The 21,578-nt window shown below is 35.8% G+C and overlaps 1 protein-coding gene and 1 long non-coding RNA gene across 2 annotated transcripts; both read right to left on the bottom strand.

Annotated features, from left to right (window-relative positions):
- Window positions 1–1,683: 1,683 nt before the first annotated feature.
- Window positions 1,684–11,541, bottom strand: LOC140167525 (uncharacterized). Its single transcript, XM_072190830.1, has 12 exons — window positions 11,456–11,541; window positions 10,000–10,109; window positions 9,046–9,175; window positions 8,657–8,786; window positions 7,729–7,932; window positions 7,210–7,322; window positions 6,790–6,934; window positions 6,328–6,482; window positions 4,688–4,808; window positions 3,902–4,271; window positions 2,950–3,333; window positions 1,684–2,423 (listed from the first exon to the last, which is right to left on the bottom strand). The coding sequence occupies exons 1-12, from the start codon at window positions 11,539–11,541 to the stop codon at window positions 2,314–2,316; spliced, it is 2,058 nt and encodes a 685-aa protein (XP_072046931.1). The 3' UTR covers window positions 1,684–2,313.
- A 2,686-nt stretch (window positions 11,542–14,227) lies between these two features.
- LOC140168156 (uncharacterized) lies at window positions 14,228–18,464 on the bottom strand. The gene is made up of 3 exons (XR_011861153.1): window positions 18,339–18,464; window positions 17,745–17,918; window positions 14,228–16,868 (listed from the first exon to the last, which is right to left on the bottom strand). It is a non-coding gene; the product is annotated as an uncharacterized lncRNA (long non-coding RNA).
- Window positions 18,465–21,578: the final 3,114 nt, after the last annotated feature.

Raw genomic sequence — 21,578 nt, forward strand, 5'->3', positions numbered from 1 at the left:
CAGGACAATTGGTTCTACATTTAGGAGTTTCACATGATAATAATAATATGTTAGGATAGAAGAGGGTGTATGTTATGCCCTTAATCAAAAGTCTGGTATCAAAAGCTATTTGCACACATGATAAACAATTACCTTCTTTTGGATAAGTTGATTAACTTCATATATTTTTGTCTATAATATTATGATGATATACAGAAAAATCAGAAATCAGTAAAATGTAGCTTTGGTGCAGATGTAACGAATTATGTTCCTACGTTTATATCACTAGTTTTTAACCATGCTATAAACAAAATTAATACAATAGCATTGGGTTTCAGTATGTGTAGGCCTATAATATATTTGTTGTTTATATATTCCAAAAATAATTATTCTTGATATAGTGTTTAACATTCTGCGTGTTTAAATTTTCAAACCAGATTGTTATGAATTAATCTATACTAAAAGATGCGAATGTTGTTTGCTTTTACAAATTTCATTTGTGCAATCACAATTATACTATATATAGACAGTTTTGACGTAAGTATAGTGTGAGAGAGAATACAAAACAGAGTGTAACATAAACTATTGGGCAAAATCGCCAATGAATTAGCTTCCGAAATTCTTGAGGATGTAGAAGGATCACATTTGGTACCAAATGTTTGGAATCTATTCCATCTTTTTTCAAATTTATGTAACAACGTAAAGACTGATGTTGAAAGAATAGCAACAAATGGAACTTGGCTCAAAATGTTCAAACAACCACAATCTTTACACTTAAAATTATTTTTACTGTATATTTATATTTAAAAAAGAAAATACAATAAAACAAATATTTCTGGAATGTTATAAAAGGTGTAGGTGAATTGATGGCACAAACTTGGATGAGTTATTGGCAATGGGTACATTGTAAAGGAATCACTGATCTACTTTTTGTTATATAATCTTCACATGAAATCATTCCTGTCCCGGTACATCCCTTTTTAAAGGGTTTTTATTATTGGATGGATTTATGTTCGGGAACTACGCCTATGGCAAGCGATGCTTTCGGGCGACATTTCGGTCATCTTCTTGTTTTTGTTTTTTATAGCTAGTGGTCTCGTTTCTACCGAAGTACACGAAAGAGAACCTGTCAAAAAACAGCTAGTTACCAATGGTTAGTGGATTATTGAAATAACTCGTGAATATCTGAAGAGCAAGTTTTTACCAAATAATACAGATAGCCTACACTTTACTCTGCTTGCGGTCGAAATGCTAGCAATGTCAAATCTGCTGAAATTACCGATTTTCTAGGATTTTGGGCAGCGTCATTTTTTCGGCAAACGCTTCGGCTTCGGTAAAACAAGCGACTCACTGCGGAGAAAATCACCACGCTCGAAATTTTGTTTTCAATTACCCTCCTTTTAATGGCTTTTTCAAGATATAAAAATCTCTCTAATAAACAAATAGGTAAACAACGATAGTTAAATACGCCCCTTTCAATTTCTAGACATAGAAAGCCCGGTTTGGATCAGTGCCAGGGAAGAAATAGGGGAAAGGGATAGGAAAGGTATAATGTAATTAATTGACCGGTTTTTTTTGCCTTCCCTCATAAAAAAAAGAGAGATAATAAATACCCCATCCCACCATACCAGCCAAAAATGTACAAATTCACATTTTCTTGAACATTCGACACCTTCATTTGCCAGACTTAATTATACTGTCGAATTATCATTAAGTGGTGATTATTTTATGTACTGATGGTTATTCAAGTTATTTAATAATAGTATCTATCTGTAGTCCGTACTTCCAGACTTGCTCAACTGTCTGGGAGTGTGGTTTATTTAGATCTGCCTTTGTTGCCAACATATATAGCAAATGTCTGTCCCACTTGTAGGTCATGTCTTTGTCTATACACATAAATGGTGTCTTTGTCTCTGCACTGTTTTGTATTTTTGTTATTACTCTTCAGGGTGGCCAAAGTCTTTTTTTGGTCATCCTTCCATTATGTATTATATATCTTTTCATTACGTTGTTGATATTCCCACCAGCCAAAAAAAATGGCGTATCCTGTAGGCCTTGGCCTTCTGGGCGCAATTTCGTACTGAGGCATGCCTATTATTATAAGGAGTGCCATCAGTGCATGCATAGTCTATGGAATCGGGTGATGATGCCAGTCGCCATACGTCGTCGGGCAATTCCACTTGCCGCTTTCTTTGAGGAAGAACTTGCCGGTCGAAGGTGCATCATAATGGCCTTCAGAATGTTGTTCAGCACCAGGTCCGGCCAAAGTGTAGGTCATCCGCCGTCGGCCACACGTTGACCATGTTGAGTACACAGTGTTACTATTCAACATGTTCAGCGGACTACCTGGACGTAGCTGGCTGGAAAGATACCGGTCTTCTCCAGGTTCCTACCAAACGCCCAACCATTCTCGGAATGTTTGCCTTTTTGTACCAATACTTCACCTAAAAAGTAGAAATAAAGAAAACAGAATGAAAGTGGTAATAAAAACGTCGGTTCAGATCTCTGCTCTAAGTCTGCTATCATACTATATCAAAGTTTCGAATCTCACCCGGGCGTAGGTGTGTCAGGTTAAAAAATTCGGCAACCCGCCATTTCGACGTAACAGACCGTCGGAGACACAAACTGCCCGTTGGACCCGTAAGGATTTCGGGCAGTACTCAGTATTCCACAACAGTCGCCTTTGCATAGATGTATACTGAGTTTTGGTTCATGATCAAGGCCTAAAAATATCGACAATTGACTACTTAGAAACAGGGATGAAAGTGTCCTGAAGTGACTTGGCAGGAAAAGCCTGAAAAAGCGCGTAAATTTGGGCTATAAAGCCTCAAAACGGGCTGAAAATAAATAAAAGTGCGGAAATTTGGAGTAGCAAAAGGCTTGAAATCAGGCAATTGCCTGAAAACTGACATCCCTGTTAGAAAGGCAACGTCGTTTTTTTTAAATTCTGTTTTGACCATCTTATCTTACCCCTTTTCAGTGGAATCTCATCTCGTGTGCTCGCTTTGAAGTCGTACAGCGCTCGGACCATGAATTCACCGTCTTCCAGATGCAGCAACTGTTTTGCCTGGTTTAAAGTCGTATGTCGCTCGTGACGTTGTGACGACGTCGTCGACGGTGTCGAACCTGCGCTCGGTGGTGTAGCGGTCGCTTGGCGTTGCCACGCTGTCGTCGTTGAACCTGAGCTCTGTGGTGTAGCCGTCGCTTGGTGTTGCCACGCTGCTGTTGACGGGGACTGTTGACTTGGGATGTTGACTCCCGTGAAATTTGATGACTGCACTTGGCTCCATAGCTGCGTAGGCGTCACCTGTTGGCTTGCTGGGGTTGCATGTTGGTAACTTGGCACGTAGTTCGCTGTTGACGAAAAATGACGAAATTGTTAAAAACAATGTCGCAGATGTGGAGAGTCAAGTGCCGAAAAGTGCCGAAAGCGGCATGGACTTATCGACAAAGGGTGCGGTGGTAACGAGGTAATCAGGGGCGTAAGAGAGTGCGCGAGTACCCCGGGGCCTATGCTCTGATATTAGGGCTATTCTTGCCGCTGCGCACCATGGGTCTAAGTTTTCTGGGTTCGTCCCTGGTAATTTTCCCCGGGGCCCAATCCTAAAGGAACACCAGAACACACAGAGGACCAAAACTTAGGCCTAACCCATGTCAAACAAATTGCTAAACAAAAGGACCATGTGATCTCCCCGTCAGTCGAAAACACCGTCAGTCCAATCCACCGTCAGTCCGACTTTTGAAGGTTAGCGTTAGGGTTAACGTTAACTAAAAAGTCGGACTGACGGTGGTTCGGACTGACGGTGTTTCGGACTGACGGGGTGGTGTACCCCTATTTTTGGTGGAGAGAATTTGTGCACTAAGCTCGAATAACAGGAAAGGGCTGATCTTCGATCAGTATGCCGCGCGTCTATAAACGTACCTTGTCTTTGTGGAGTCACTGTTTGCTGAGATCTGTCGCCAGAAAGTTGCTGTGCAGGTTGTGTACTATAATAAGAGCCCGGCTCTTGGTGGGCCACAAGATACTGATTAGACTGCGGTACGCTTACTTGCTGAGTAGCGTGCACTTGGTGAGTAGACTGCGGTACGTGCACTTGCTGATAACTTTGTGCCGGTACTCCTGAATGGTTACTTGGGGATAACACGTGCTCGCTGATCTTATGTAAGTAATTTCCTACGGCCGGTATCTTTGTCTGTGCGGACACATTCTGCGCGGGAATTTCAACATCACGGGTTGGGGCGTGGTACTCCCACGGTTGGGCTCGAAAGGTACAGGTTGCCACGCTTGGGAACTATGCCATTCCGTTGTATTGTATGCCTTTGCCGTTGCATTAAATGCCTTTGGCGTTGTGTTGTATGCCTTTGCCGTCGTATTATGTGCCTTTGACCTTGGATTGGGATTATTGAGTTGCTTGTTTCCAAAACTTTGCTGATCATGTTGTGGATGAGGTTGAGAATGACGCGATCGCCGGCGGTGCCCAGCTGATTTATGGTCCGATCTTTCCTTCTGAACAGTATAGTACTGGTTTGCTTCGCTTATGTGATGTCTACTTTGGCGACTTCTTGTTTGCTCTACGGGGTAACTTTGCGGATGATTCTGTGTGCTATATTGCTTTGATAGCTCTGTCACGTGATGGCCATAAGGCTGCGACGGTTGATGATGGTACTGCGTCGGGTGGTGACTACTAGGATAGGGACTAGGTACTACTTGATGCTGAGGTCTGTGCGTTGTGTCTTGACCGTACGCGTGGTCAGTACGGAGAGGTTCTTGGTTGCGTATCACAGATTCGCCTTCTGTTGATGTCGAATCAAAGCTATCACTTGAAAAGCTGTAAGGAAAACAGTAATGTTGTGTTAAATAAAGCAATATTAATGTAATCTTCAGTAGATAACAGCTAGCTGCAAATAATGCTATCTTCAGTAGATAGCTATGTGCCTTGGTCAGTAAAACAATGCTATCTTCATAACATAACATCAGCTGCAAATAATGATATCTTCAGTAGATAGCTGTGTTCCTTGTTCGTTAAAGAGTATTAATGCTATCTTCATAAGATATCAGTTAGCTACAAATAATGCTATCTTCAGTAGATAGCTATATTCCTTGTTCATAATAAAACAGTATTAATGCTATCTTCATAAGATATCAGTCAGTTACATATAATGATATCTTTAGTATAGATAGCCATGTGCCTTATTCAGTAAAAGAGTATTAATGCTATTTTCATAAGGTAACAGTCAGCAGCAAATAATACTATCTCCAGTAGATAGCTATAATGTGTCTTGTTCAGTAAAACAGTAATGCTATTTTCATAAGGTAACAGTCAGTGGCAAATAATGCTATCTTCAGTAGATAGCTATGTGCCTTGTTCAGTAAAACAGTATTAATATGCTATCTTCATAGATAACAGTTGGCTGCAAATAAATGCTATCTTCAGTCGATAGATATGTGCCTTGTTCAGTAAAACAGTATTAATATGCTATCTTCAATAGTAGATAACAGTTGGCTGCAAAATAATGCTGTCTTCAGTCGATAGCTATGTGCCTTGTTCTCAGTAAATCTTAATATGCTATCTTCATAGATAACATCAGCTGCAAATAATGCTATCTTCAGTAGATAGCCTCAATGTGTTCAGTAAAGTAATGTTATTGCTATCGTATGTCGTTTGCATTTCTAAGCAAACGTTCTCAATTGCTGAGATCTGCTATGTTCGTAAGGTAACATCAGCTGCAACTATTGTTATCTTCAGTAGATAGCCATGTGCCTTGTTCAGTAAAACTGTATTAATATGCTATCTTCATAAGATAACATAATAATGCTATCTTCAGTAGATAGCTATGTTCCTTGTTCAGTAAAATAGCATTAATGCTATCTTCATAAGATAACAGTTAGCAGCAAATAATGCTATCTTCAGAAGATAGGTAGCTAGTGCATTGTTCAGTAAAACAGTATTAATGCTATCTTCATAAGATAGCAGCTGCAAATAATGCTATCTTCAGTAGATAGCTAATGTGTCTTGTTCAGTAAAACAGCAATGCTATTTTCATAAGGTAACAGTCAGCAGCAAATAATGCTATCTTCAGTAGATAGCTATGTGTCTTGTTCAGTAAAACAGCAAAGCTATTTTCATAAGGTAACAGTCAGCAGCAAATAATGCTATCTTCAGTAGATAGCTATGTGCCGTATTCAGTAAAACAGTATTACCGGTAACATGCTATCTTCATAGATAACATCAGCCGCAAATAATGCTATCTTCAGTAGACAATGGTAGATAGCCCCAATGTGTTCAGTAAAGTAATGTTATTGCTATCGTATGTCGTTTGCATTTATAAGCAAACGCTCTCACTTACTCATCCTCATCGTCAAAGTCCGTGGCACTTGAGTACATAGCTTGCTGAGATCTGCGATGATGTGGTCTCTGTCGACGACGCTGCATTATGGCATTGCCGAAGCTGGTCTTCCTCTCGACATCTGCGTATGCTGCGGCGTCCAATTCTTCGATGTCCTGAATACACAGAAAGAAAGAAAATGATATTATATATAAGAAAACTTGCATCAGTGTTCTTGTGATTAACAATTCATTATTGGTTTTGTGAAACGGAGTAGGCCTAAGTAGCCCCTTGTAAAAATTGAACCATGCTATGCCATTCAACAAAAGTTCCATCTTTAGGATTCTTTGATACAAACGTGATTAACCTGGGAATAATATATGCATTCTACATGTTTTTCTCAGGTACAAACAAACAAATAAACAGTCAGAGAGACAAACAAACAATAGAAAAACACATCACTGAGCCAATGCGTTTCCATACCATCTCTTGAAAGAATGGCCAATGTTGCTCGCATCCCGTCCCATATTGACTATCCCAATCCTGTACGTCTCTCAGAGAATCGGCGTGACTGATGCTCTCCTCCAATCGCCGGTACAGATCCTCAAGATGCTCAAAACCTGAACCTCTGAAGAATAAAGTATAATATGGTTTGGTTAAAAAACTACATTGTTATGTTATTTTATATGAAAAGAAATGTAATTTTGCATTTTATAAATGAAGCTCATTAAACAAGATGACAGTACCTCAAAGACCACAATGTCTCACGAGATGATGATTTTGTATCGTTTTCTTTTAGAAGCGTAGAATTAATCGAGTTAAAGCTTTTAGAAGGTATAGGCTAAATGTAGAGAAAATTTTTAACTGGGCGTAATATATATTTTGCGGTATGGTATTTCTTACTTGTAAGGTGAACCGCAATCAAGCGATCGAACGAAAAGTATCAACTGCGCATGAATGATATCAAGTCTTGCTCGCTCCAAAGATTGCCATTTGGTGATTTCACCCGTCATTTCCTGAATGAGAATGGGAAAAAAATGAATGAATGAATGAATGAATGAATAAATGGATAAATGGACGAACGAACGACTAATCCGAGGAACGAACATATGTAGTAGGCCTACGGTGAATGAATGAATCGATCAATCAAGGATTTAATGAATCAATAAAATCAAGGAATCAATCGATATGTCGAGCTATATATAGCGATCAATCGGTCAATCAATCAGACAATCAATCAGACAATCAATTAATCATAAACGAATCGTGTAGATCATTATGATCTGATCATTGTGGCGTCGTGAGCGTGTGTCTTGACATATCTTAAAATCTGGAGAAAAATGCAGACCGCGAGAGACCGACCGACAAACAAACAATCAAACAAATTTACAAGCAAACCTCTTACAATTATTTTGTCCTTACCTGAACATATCGATCTTTAGGAGGACCATTGCACTTCATGACACGTTTCAGGTACAGTTGTTTAATCTTCTCTTGTTGGGCGGCTAATTTTGCCGCTCGTTGTTGTAGTTTACGCCTGAATTCCGGTCTCACCGAATCTTCGTGGGTTTCTTCCTCGGCAAAGAGACGAGCCTTGTGCGCCGACACACAGGCAGAGTGATACGCCTACCAACAAAATAAAGACATCGATTTATAGGTCGAGTTCCACATTGCGAATCGGAGCCAAAGGGACCAGCAATATACCCTTAGCTGAGTTTATAACCTGAAAATACAGGTCTGAAAACATTATAAAATAATTGCTCGTTTTCTGTAGACAAGGGACAGTTTTTAGTGAACGGCTCTTTTCAGAGCTTCCAAAGCTTTAAATTAGCAGATAGTCGAGATCTGCTTGTTCTCTGTTGACAAGGGACAGTCTTCAGTGAACGGCTCTTTTCAGAGCCATCGGCAGTAGGCAAGGGGTGGCCTACATGACTCGTTCTTATAGGTACATTGTCCCGAAGAAGTCCCGGGAAGAAGTCAGAGCTACTCCTGACGAAACCTTGACAGTTCTAAACTTGTCCGACGGCGAACCCGATAAAACCCACTAATTATTATAAAATACTATCTGACATTTTAGGTTCTATTTTAATCACGACTCTCCCTTGCTCATATCGTTTATACCGTAACATTTATATGAGTTAGACCTTACGACATGCAAATGAAACAGAGTAATGATGTTGCGAGGTTATTATTATGACTTATATCTCGAGCGGCTTAAACTCGAGATATTACGGTACTTGTTCATTCCTTCATTCTGTACTCTGTCCAATAATTTGTCTTGTATTGAGGTGGTGATATATTGGTTGACATTAATTTTGTGATCTCTCTTCATTATATTGATAAATTTCACCTTCTTTGCTCGCTCACTCTTGGTCAGAAGTCGTGCATATTCTTTTTGCGCAGCCGAAAATCCGTCGTTTGCCTCGCGCGCTTCTTGCAGGCTTCCGAAGGCTCCTTTGTGGTAATGCTCTTTCTTCCATCTGAAAGATAAATATTATTTGAAGATTTTGTTTTAATAACATTCCATTTGCATGCACCTTTACGCAATTATCACGTAAAAGATTCTCTTTAAAAAAATTTAAAAATGATTTCAAGACACCAAATACTAGAACAATCTTGGTGTCATGTGATTATTGAAAAGACAAATACATCTCGCTCATTCTTGAAGCAAGGAGGCGCAAGTCCGTGAAATGGAGGAAAATTGTTTGAATATACGCCTAGATATTCCTGGATACTCACTTATACATGTTGTAGAAGGGTCCATCTTCACCCATTATTTTCATTTTGCAATCTTCGTGTACTTGTGCCACGATGGATCCTTCCTGTAAACAGGCGCGCCAGGCCTCCAATGTGCTTCCGAACTCGGAACCTGAACGAAAACATAGATGGATAAAATCCAAATATTCGATTGGAGATTGATGGCCCAAGAAATCAGAGATGCCAACATACCACTCAAAAAGCTTGAAACTTGTAAAAAAAACTTGAAATAAATTTAGAGTAAAAAGTGGGAAAATTTAGACTTTGAATTCCGTTCGAATTAAAGGAATTCAGGCAAAAAAAAAAAAACAAAAAAAAAAACAAGTGGCGTCTCTATTAAATCGTTTGATTGGTTGATCGATCAATCGATTGATCTATTAATTGGTCGTTTAATTTAATGTATTGATTGTTCGATTGATCAAGTTAATTGATTCTTAATTAACTAATTTTTGATTGATTGATTGATTGATTGATTGATTGATAACGCAGTCAAGTTAGCTCAATCGATAAGGCGTTCTACTATGGTGCGAGAGTTTGCGGGTTCGAACCCTGGTGGTGCCTAGTATGCTCTCGTGGAAAAATTAGCTTGAAATTCCCCTGGACAAGGAACTCACTGCTAATTTGTCTCGTTGTAACCCGTACGAAACTCGGCGAGCTGATCCTGGTTGCGATGGTTATTTGTGGTGTGTCTAGGGTGTGCGCTCTTGAAGCAGCAAAGTCCCTGAATTGTTGTTTAATGGTTTATGGAATGACGTGGGGCCATAGTGGTCAGCGACAACCTGTAAAGTGTGCTGAGGCTTGTGGATCAACGTCTAGGCGTTGTGCATGTGCGTAGCGCACTATAAATCACTGCGCTTTTCTTAAATTCATTTCTTTTTTTTTTTTTTTTTGATTGATTGATTGATTTTACACGCTATAGTAAACTATAAAACGTACCTTTTTCAAGCATCCCGGACCATTTTTCAGTCCATTTTCGAACACTCTTTGCATAGCGCACCTCAATTTCTGCTCTTTCTTGCACCATAGTCAAGAAATTATCACAAGATCTGTTGAAAAAGGTGGATTTAAACATTTACTATACACTGCAAAAACAGTGTTTAGAAAGTGAAGGCAAGAATGTGTTTAGAAACGTTGTGTTTAAAATATGGATGTCAGAAATTTAGAAATTGAACACCATCACTGACCAATGTTCAGAAATTTGACACATGATGTTTAGCTTCTAAACGTGTTTACAAAGTAAAGGCAAAATTGTGTTTAGAAAAGTGTTTAATTTCTAAACAATGTTTTTGCAGTGTAATTGTTTGAAATATTGCAATGAAATAGATCTTGAAGATTAGAAATAGGCCTAACGTACGGCAATGCAATGCACTTTATAACTTCATATAGTTAGAAAGTTTGGAACGTTTCATCAGCAAACGCAAAACTTTTTGTTAAAGTTTTGCGTTTTGCGTAAAAAGTTTTGCGTTTTTTAAAAAGTAATAATCGGGTTTTATAAAAAGGTCATGAAAACGTTTTGCAAAACGTTTTCATGACCTTTTTATAAAACCCGATTATTACTTATAAAAACCCGATTATTACTTATAAAAGGTCATGAAAACGTTTTGCAAAACGTTTTCATGACCTTTTATAAAACCTGATTATTACTTTTTAAAAACGCAAAACTTTTTACGCAAAACGCAAAACTTTAACAAAATGTATCAACGCACACCATGCACACTGCAACAACATATAATTAAAAATGTTGTCAAAATGTTATTGTAAAAGAATTTTTGCACACATTTTTTTGCCAACTATCTTGTCAACTTACACTAAAAATAACATGTTAGAATATTTTGCAGTACGTTTTCAAAACATGTTTTGGAATGTTATGAAGACGTTTTATGCCACTTAGGCCTAATATACCCTTTAATAAAACCCGACATTTTCTTCCAACCTTTTCTATAACCTTTTTCGAATGATGTCCAAAACGTTTATAGTATTTTGCTGGGTAGGTCTACTTTTTTCTTTTCTTGTTGGTCACGGGCCGGCATGAATCATTGATGGGTGCGCCGTACCGGGCAATATTTCAAAGGGGGAAAGTTGCTATCGTCCCGCGAACTCGCACCCATAATTATTTTTCCATGACCAAATGCGCCGCGCCCAAAATGTGCAATTTGAATGCCAAAGTTAGGCAAATTGGGAGCTATTGGGGTTTAGTTTACTAGAAGAAAACAGAACCAAAGTAAGATGTATAAATCGTGTTTTGTTTGGTTAATTTTTAGCAAGTTTGCCCCCCCCCCCCGGTCGTGCTGAAACGGTTTTGACTTCGACTTCTTTTGAAGTCAAACCCGTTACAGTATTTCGAAGCTATGGCTTCCGAATTTGGCACCAAGTTTTAAAAACGTAGGCCTACCTGTATCCATTTTCTATCCTTTTGATAACTCTCCGATACTGATCCACATCCCAAAATGAACGCGGTCCGTCATTATCCATTGCCATGATGATTTAGAGGCAATATTCTGTTTTTCTATAGGTTTCTTACCATATTTTTGTTAAATTTACGTGCAATTTTGAACGAAAAAAATATACGGATCTCGGATGTCGATGATTGGCGCGATAATGTTCCATTATCGTGTCTGCGTGATACGCGCGTGTTTGCGTATTGCGCGTTAAATAAACGCACGCGTTTTGGTCAGCATCATGTTCATCATGTCATCATCATTATTTCAGACCCTCATCCAACCAATCCTTAGCTATGGATGTGAGGTTTGGGCACCATATTTGTTAAACAAACTGAACGACTCAAACTTTCTTACAACATGTGATAAACTTCCAAGTGAATCTATTCACATTAAGGTTTGCAAAATTATACTCGGAGTTCATAAAAATCCACTAACAATGCAGTAAGAGGCGAATTAGGTAGTTTTCCACTGCTCACAACTATGCTTTCTTTATCTGTAAAATACTGGTGGAAGCTAAACGAAAAATGTATGAATGGTAATGATTCTCTTGTAATTCAAGCACTTGTAGATAACAGAAAGTTAGTGTGTACTAATAATTTCACATGGTCGACAGGTATAAAAAATATATTTAGCCTTATCAATAGGATTGACATTTGGGATAAACCAAATACGATCACCGCTTCCAATTTTAATGAAATTATTGTATCTAAACTTCAAATCGTCTATAACAATCTTTGGGTTAATCATATTAATAATTTTAGTCCTAAACTCAGAACATATTGTACATTCAAAAATTCTTTCAGTACAGAAAATTATGTTATTATCGCTAAAAGATCTTCCAGGGCTGTATTCTGTAAATTAAGAATAAGCGCACATAATCTCATGATCGAAAAGGGGCGTCACTTCTCTCCAAAAATTAATCCAGAGAATAGAATTTGTACACTTTGTAATTTAAATAAGGTGGAGGATGAATTTCATTTTGTAATGATATGTCCTTTCTATACCAACCCTCGCCAAGATTTATTATCTACAATACATGAAATGTATGATAGATGGTACACTGTTAGAAAAAAACCTGTATTTTACCGGTAAAATACCGGCGTCCCAGCTGCCAGTATTTTACCGGTAAAATACAGCAACCGTAAACAAGAATTGACCGTTAATTGAACAATTCGTTTGATTTTTTAACGGATGCTGTATTTTACCGGTAAAATACTGGCAGCTGGGACGCCGGTATTTTACCGGTAAAATACAGCAACCATAAACAAGAATTGACCGTTAATTGAACAATTCGTTTGATTTTTTAACGGTTGTACGTTTTCTCCTAAAAACCGGGTTTTTTCCTTCGTGCCCGTTACTGGTAAATTAACAGTGGAATAATGCAATAATACGACTTTTAACGTTTTTTAAGAGGTCCTTAAATTCTAATAACAACGTTAATTAACGATAACAGTGTTATTTTATGGTACTTTCTACATAAATGACCCGTTATTTGGAGTATCTGGGCAGTATAAATGCCATCTTCAGCCGTAATATAACACTATACTATCTCTTAATTAACAACATTTTAGGTAAAATGACGCTTGACAATGTCAACAAACGATGTTTTAATGTTATTTAACAGTTGGCGTGAACATACATGATAGATGTTATTTTACTGAGATCGTGTATAATTTCAGTTCTACTGTAAATAAACGTGGCAGAATGTTATTCCATAGTAAAATTGTATATTTCAGGGAGTAACGTAAACAAACTATTGTACTGTAAAATAGCGTTGAAGGCGGTTATTTTACAGTCACTTTGTATATTCCACGTCAGGTCGTTATTTCACAGTCAATTTGTATATTCTAGGTAGCAACGTAAATAAACTTTTGTTCTGTAAAAAATAGCATTGAAGACGTTATTTCAGGGAGTAACGTAAATAAACTATTGTACTGTAAAATAGCGTTGAAGGCGGTTATTTCAGTCAATTTGTATATTCCACGTGAGGCCGTTATTTCGCATTCAATTTGTATATTCCAGGTAGTAACGTAAACACAGGTTTGTACTGCAAAATTTACAATACAAACTAGTTTATTTACGTTTAATTGCAGACGTTGCTACAGGTAACGTAAATAAACATCTGAAAATTAAAGTTGTTGACTGATCATTAATTGTTATAAATCATGCCTTCGTAACACATTCATGCTGTGAGTACTCAGCAAACTAATTTGAAAAGGAATAAACAACAAATCACACGAAGGTGTTTTCACAATCTGTTTATTAATCAGCACAGCTGAGATAAACAACAACAAACAGATGAACAAGATCAGTAAAATCTTATAAACATTGGTTTCCTCAAAATGCAGAGAGCCCTTTGTTGAACTAAACCCTCGAAACTTACACATGCAACAAATACAATGTATCAATATACATGTAAATCTGTCAGTCTATATCAAAACGACTTTTGGTACAATAATACAGAGTATGAAAATGAAATTAAAAAGATTAGTCGTGTCCACACAGTAAGGTTTAAGACATTTAAACCCAGGTTTAAATTCAGATGGATTTAGCGGCGGGTTTAAATTGCTGTCTGAACGATCATCGGATTTAAGTCTAGCAGATTTATCGAGCCCTAAATCCGCCAATTTAACCCTGCTTTTGACCAGGGTTAGTAGCGGGTTTAAGCTTAAATCCGCTGTGTATGAACGGTGTTCGTAGAGCTGTCGGGTTTAAGGGTAAAAACTAACATAATGCCCATTGAACTACGCAGTTTAGATAGAAGCGAACTCTATTACATGTATTATGCCTATAGGGTGCCGATTTCATGATGGAAGCAGGTATTACGAGTTGAGTTATAAATTTTAGAATTTCATGTTTCATATTTTGATCGCGTTAGGCCCCTACTATATAAAAGTCACGGTCAACGTTTTTAGCTATTCGGGGCAGCAGAGGAAAGGGCAAATTTTCATCATGCTGTAGGCCTATATCATTCGAATTTCAACAACGGGTATTTTCGTGCCAAAGTATTGCTTTGAACTTGAAGATAAAACATCGAAAATTGTCATGTGCACACTTGTACATTTCGTATAATCGAAAGTTCTAAGGAAATATGCTCAAATAGCACATAGTCTAAACCCGGGTTTAAGCTTATTGGATTTAGGCACTAAACCTGACTGTCTGGACGTGCAGAGATTCTATCGGATTTATTTTAATTGCAGCGGATTTATAGGTGATAAAGATAAACCTGGATTTAAATACATGTGAGAACGCAGCTTAAGTTGACTTATTTCCTGTGTAACTAAGTAAATAAGCATTTAATTATTACAAATTTGGTAGCATTTTTAGGAAGTGAAATATAAGTAAAAGTAGGCCTTGATGATTAACTAAGAGTATCTGATTTCTTATTCTCAGACCAAGTCCATCGTTTTGATATGAATTGACACAAATAGCAATAGCAATATAAATAACGTGCTATTTTTATATTTTCAACAACTTCACTTTCACATAATTTGAGGCCAAAAATATAAACTCAAACATAGAAAATCATGTATAGGCCTGCACTGTGAATTCCCTTCTTGGAATTTGTTCATTGAATACTTCTTGATATCTTCTTAATGTTATTTTTGATATTTTTATCAACTTTACACTTTCACATAATTTGTGAGGCCAAAAATATAAACTCAAACATAGAAAATCATGTATAGGCCTAGGCCTGCACTGTGAATTCCCTTCTTGGAATTTGTTCATTGAATACTTCTTGATATCTTCTTAATGTTATTTTTGATATTTTTATCAACTTTACACTTTCACATAATTTGTGAGGCCAAAAATATAAACTCAAACATAGAGAATCATGTATATAAGCCTGCACGGTGAATTCCCCTCTTGGAATTTGTTCATTGAATACTTCTTGGTATCTTCTTAATGCTATTTTTGATATTTTTATCAACTTTACACTAAATTCATATAATTTGTGAGGCCAAAAATATAAACTCAAACATAGAAAATCATGTATAGGCCTGCACTGTGAATTCCCCTCTTGGAATTTGTACATTGAATACTCCTTGGTATCTTTTTAATGATATCTTTTATATTTTCATCAACTTAAGGAGGAGCTGACCCTTCGCGGTTTTTTTTCATGCACCTAATTACTAACAGTATTCCTGACTATATTCTGAAGAATTGGGAAGTGCTACAAAAACCAATGTTACCATGACTATAGCCAAGATTACCATCATCATGTCTATGAAGTTTGATTTTGTTTAGCTTTTACAAATTTTCTTCGAGAGTGTAAAATGTTCGAAAAACAAAAGTTTTGAACATTTGACACTATATGCGAAAATCAATAAAAGCTAAACAAAATCAAACTACATAGGAAGGATGGCAAAACCTTAGCTATATTCATAGCAACTTTCATTTTCTAGCCTTTCCCAATTCTTCACAATACAGCCTAGAGTAGTACCGCTAGGTGCACGAAGGGTCGGCTCCCCCTTAAAACTTTCACAAACTTTTTGTGAGGCCAAAAATATAAACTCAAACATAGAAAATCGTGTATAGGCCTGCACTGTGAATTCCTCTCTTGGAATTTGTTCATTGAATACTCCTTGGTATCTTCATAATACTCCATGACTTAAACAGATTACAAAGACTAGAATAAATACTTGATGACAGAGGCCAAGTCCCAACCCAAACTCACTCCATAAGTAAGCAATGTGCTGGTGGTATGATTTGAACCCAGAATCTCCTGGTCACTAGTCTGTACAATTAACATGATTAATGGTACGGTACTGTAGAACTAATCACAGTAATGCTAGACAAAAAGCATTGATCACTTTTCAATTAGTTTTGAGTGGAATTATCAATCTGTCTTGAGTTTTGCCATAGAGTAGCCCATGTCTCTCACTGGTGAACTATCAGTTCATTTGTAATACTTTTAGCTCCCTTATTTGTGAGTCTCACTATGATTGGCTACTTGGGCAACTGGTGTGTTGCAACTGGTTCGACCACGTATTGTTCGTGTATTACACAATAAACAGTGGCGCAATATTGAACCAGCACTTTTGTTTCACGATTGCCGAAGTTTGAACCCAATCATAGCTCTAGTAACCAGTCACATTTCTCAATTGTTGATATAGATATATGCAACAACCTACTCTGAACAGAATACATAATTCAGAACAGTAAACATCAATTCGACATCTGATGATTTAGATGATAAGATATAGCTTCCTTTATCCGTTCAATTTCAAAGTCTATAGCCAATCACTTTCAAAGTCTTTCAGTTTGTTACATAGTTGGAGGACTTGTGGATGAACGGCTGTCTTCTTGCCTTTCTTTTTACTTCCCTTGGACCCTTGACTAGGGTTGATGCCAAGGAAGCACCTGAAATCAAATTCATACATTCATATCAGTTCATTCAATATCAGTGACAATACATTGTAATTTGTAGTTTTATTATTGAATAATATTCTATGTAAAAGATTTTCATAGACATTGAATGCTGTTAACATAAGTCACAAACATCTAAGAATATGGTTCATTCATATATCAAAAGGGTTTTGCACTAAATTATTACAACGAAAGGTATTTAAGTTGAAACTTATGCACTACGTGGATTTTTCATATTAGTTTATTTTGAAGGACTGTATAATTTTAACATTTTTGACCTACTGTGGACTAACCACTCTACAAATTATGATTTTCCCACTAGTTACAGGCCCATACACATCAACTGACACTGATTGATGATCACATGATTCAGGTGTTTCTGTTTAATGTTAAGGTTGGATTCAGGTACAGCAATTTGTCCATTTGAACTGTTGTTGAAATCTATACAGCAGATTTGCCAATAATAAAATGAATAATTTAACTTGTTTCCAGCATTACTAAATACTATTAAAAAAAATATCATCAGACATTGGAAGCAATCAAAATATGCACATTATTTAGTTTTCATCATTGTTATTATAATTAAAAAGCTACAAGGGCTACAATAGTACATGTACAATGAAACCAGTAATGAATGACACATTATTTGAATTCCTATGATCATTTTACATAAAACTCCTCAAATCTATTATAAAAGTTTCAAAATTATTGCAAAAGTTTCAAATAAATTGTGAAATAGCTTCTTGCACCCTCAGTTCATCCAATCCATAATGTGTTGGGCGGTACAAAATGTTAATAATGAAAAACACATCACACAACACCTCAAAGCAAATGAAGCAGAGAAATAAACATCCTTATATATAATCTTACCTCTGAATAAATTCCAATGTTGCTCCGATATTCTCAGGGTACTCGAAGTTAAAGACGTAGAATGTAGAGAACCACAGGGCCAATGCTGACAGCTGGTTGGTGATGAGATCAATGACTAGACTACCTTCCCATTTATTGTCAGTGAGAACTTGTTAGTGTCAAATGGTGAATCTCCTATTTAAAGTAAAGAAAGATAAAATGTGGGACGTTAGCCCTTTGTAAGTATAACATGTCCATATACATGTGGGAACACAACAAGGAAATCTTGAATTTCTGTCATGGATGTGACTTCTACAATGATTTACATACTTTTTAATAGTGCTTGACTGTTTACCACAAATGCTACAAGTAGGTCGAACAATTGGCATGTTTATTGTACTGCCACTAGGCCTACTAGCACTAGTAGGCCTACTGTCTGGTCCACATTCTCCTGCAAGTTGTGCAACTGAAAAACTGACCCGAAATTGAAGTTTGAGAAACTGACCCAAATGACCCACAGAAAGATAAGCATTGATCTATGGTACCGGTACATGGGCATTTAGATCGTACCATGCACTTAAACCATGTGAACTAAAACAACTAGCGTTTACTTGCCTGTCTCTGTTAAAGTTGACCAGCAAAGAAGCGATCTAGCAAACTTATCAAAGTAAAACACTTCGACGCCACGGTCGTCTTCTTCAAGTCCTATCGGCCGATATACGTCTCATTACAGCGCGCAACGGCTACGCCCCGGGGGCTGATCCTCTGAATGTGGTGTTCTGATACTAACATCGCATCCTCAGTTCAATCAATTATGCATAATTACCCAGGAAAACGGTCTATAAAGTATTATTACAGGAGACCTGTGAACTTACGGGTTTTCAAAAAGAAAATACATTTTTATTTGTTTGTTTCTGTAAATTTACGGATTTACCAGAACATCCATATTTTTCTGTAAAATAACATTAATTCCGTAAAAATACGGAATGATTCCGAGTTGTTTGGAATATTTACCGTTAAAACTCTACGGAATATTACGAATATTCTGTATTTTTAAGGAATATTTTCCGTAAGAAACCTCGTTTTATTCTGTATTTTTAATGAATAAGTTTTACGGAATGAATAAATTACAATTTACGGATGTTCCGTAACCCTGCTGCCGGAATGTTCCGTAAAATAACGGAATAGTTTGCTTCTATAAAACTATGAAAATATATCTCAAAACACTTAAAAAGTGAAGTATAATGTTGAAAAACAATTAGGGTCCTATGTGTTTTTACCTGCGGTAGGATCAATTCACATTTATATTATGATTTAATTTGATATTTTTAACAGTGATGGTGTTAATTAAAAAAAAAAAAATGGTGAAAGTCATATTTTACCTGTAAATTAACTTCATACTAATATTTTAACGGTTTAAACGTATGTTTTATTTGTAAATAAACAATAAATTACATTAAAATTAAATTATAAATTTGCAGATTGTATCGTTAAAAAACAAACTAAACTTTAGATTGACAGGAAAACGTTAAATTGATGACTTTAGCGTCTTGAAAACGGTAAAAACTGTTAATTTTTCATGTAAATTAACGTTGAACTTCAATTGTGGTACGGGAAATTGTAAATTTACGGTTGTTTACCATAATGTTGTGTAAAATTTGTTCAAATATAGTATAAGCCGTATTTTTACCTGTAAATTAACATTCTAACAATTTTTAACAGTGTTAGTAATGCACTTTTAAAAGAAACTGTAAGAAAACGTTCAAACGCATGTTTTTATATTTAAATAAACAGTAAATTACATTAAATATACAGTCATTTGTTTAATTTTGCACATTACATCGTAAAAAAACCGAAACATTACATTGACAGGAAAACGTATAATTATACTGATTTTTAGCGTCTTTTTGTATATAAATTGTTTTGAAAACGGGAAAAACTTTTAATTTTTCATGTAAATTAACGTTGAACTTCAATTGTGGTACGGGAAATTGTAAATTTACGGTTGTTGACCATGATGTTGTGTAAAATTGGTTAAAATATGGTATAAGCCGTATTTTTACCTGTAAATTAACATTCTAACGATTTTAACAGTGTCTGTAATGAAATTTTAAAAGAAACTGTAAGAAAACATTCAAACGCATGTTTTTATTTGTAAATAAACAGTAAATTACATTAAATATACAGTCATTTGTTTAATTTTGTATATTGTTATCGTTAAAAAATAAACTAAGCATTACATTTACAGGAAAACGTAAAATTGCTGATTTTTAGCGTCTTTTTTGTGTAAATTGTTTTAAAAACGGGAAAAACTGTTTAATTTTCATGTAAATTAACTTTCACTTATTTGTGATACGGGAAATTGTAAATATACGGTTATTGACCATAATATGTTGTGTAAACTTTGTTTAAATATGGTAAAAACCGTTTTTTACCTGTGAATTAACATTCTAACGATTTTAACAGTGTCGTAATGTACTTTTATAAGAAACTGTAAGAAAATGTTCAAACGTATGTTTTTATTTGTAAATAAACAGAAAATTATATTAAAATTACAGTAATTTGTTTAGTTTTGTATATTGTTATCGTTAAAAAATAAACTAAACATTACATTTACAGGAAAACGTAAAATTGCTGATTTTTTAACGTCTTTTTTTGTATATATTGTTTTAAAAACGGGACAAACTGTTAATTTGCATGTAAATTAACTGTCACTTCAATTGTGGTACGGGAAATTGTAAATTTACGGTTATTGACCATAATGTTGTGTAAACTTTGTTTAAATATGGTAAAAACCGTATTTTTACCTGCAAATTAACATTCTGACGATTTTTAACAGTGTCGGTAATGTACTTTTAAAAGAAACTGTAAGAAAACGTTCAAAATTATGTTTTTATTTGTAAATAAACAGTAAATTGCATTAAAATTACAGTTATTTTTTACTTTTGTATATTGTATCGTAAAAAAATGGGATATTTGATAAAAACATTACATATACAGGAAAATGTAAAATTCCTAATTTTTCACCGTATTTTTGTATATAAATTGTTTTAAAACGGTAAAAATTGTATTTTTTCCCTGTAAATTAACGTTCATTTTTAACAGTGTATGGTAGACACTGACATTTTCAAACTTATAATGAGTGCAAGTGATTTTGACAGTATTACTCCAATAACCAAATTCGTCAAATCAGCTTTTGATTCACGAACGAACATGGACTTATAGATAATAACAAAGTTCCCATTTGGGCTTAGAGCAGCGACCCCCTGTCATATTTTCATTCTATAGGCTCAATGTAACGTGGACTTGAGCGCCACTATTAATATTGTCTATTATTATTAAGACTAATTTATATTTCTTCTATAATTGTAAATATTTGTACTTGTAACTTTAATATTGCAATTTCAATTGTAAATATTTGTATTTGTAAATATTAACTATACCAGTTTGTTTGGTGAATGTTAATAAAATATATATTGATATATTGATATTGTTGTGGGTCAAACCAGTGCTGCAACAAAAATTAAACTTCAATCTGCTGCATGTATATAGGCCTTCGCTCTTGTTTAATTAAAAGTGTAAAACGGAAGCTTAAGTATATTTTGCTATACTATGTTTAAACGTCGTCGCCATTATCATAGTCAGATCATCACCTGCATCTGCAAATAAATCTATAATAAACCTCTTGGGTCTGTGGGTGTGTTCATTCCCTAATATGTTGTAAGGGAAATTCCCGTTTTAGCTCCCGTATAGTTTAGGCGTTTCATTTCCGACGCACTTCCACGAATCATCTTCTTATTTCTACGGTGGCTGATATGTGACATATTTAATTTTTTTTAGATTCATCAAAAAAAT

Source organism: Amphiura filiformis, chromosome 13 (genome assembly GCF_039555335.1).
Source record: "Amphiura filiformis chromosome 13, Afil_fr2py, whole genome shotgun sequence".
Lineage (NCBI taxonomy): Eukaryota > Metazoa > Echinodermata > Ophiuroidea > Amphilepidida > Amphiuridae > Amphiura > Amphiura filiformis.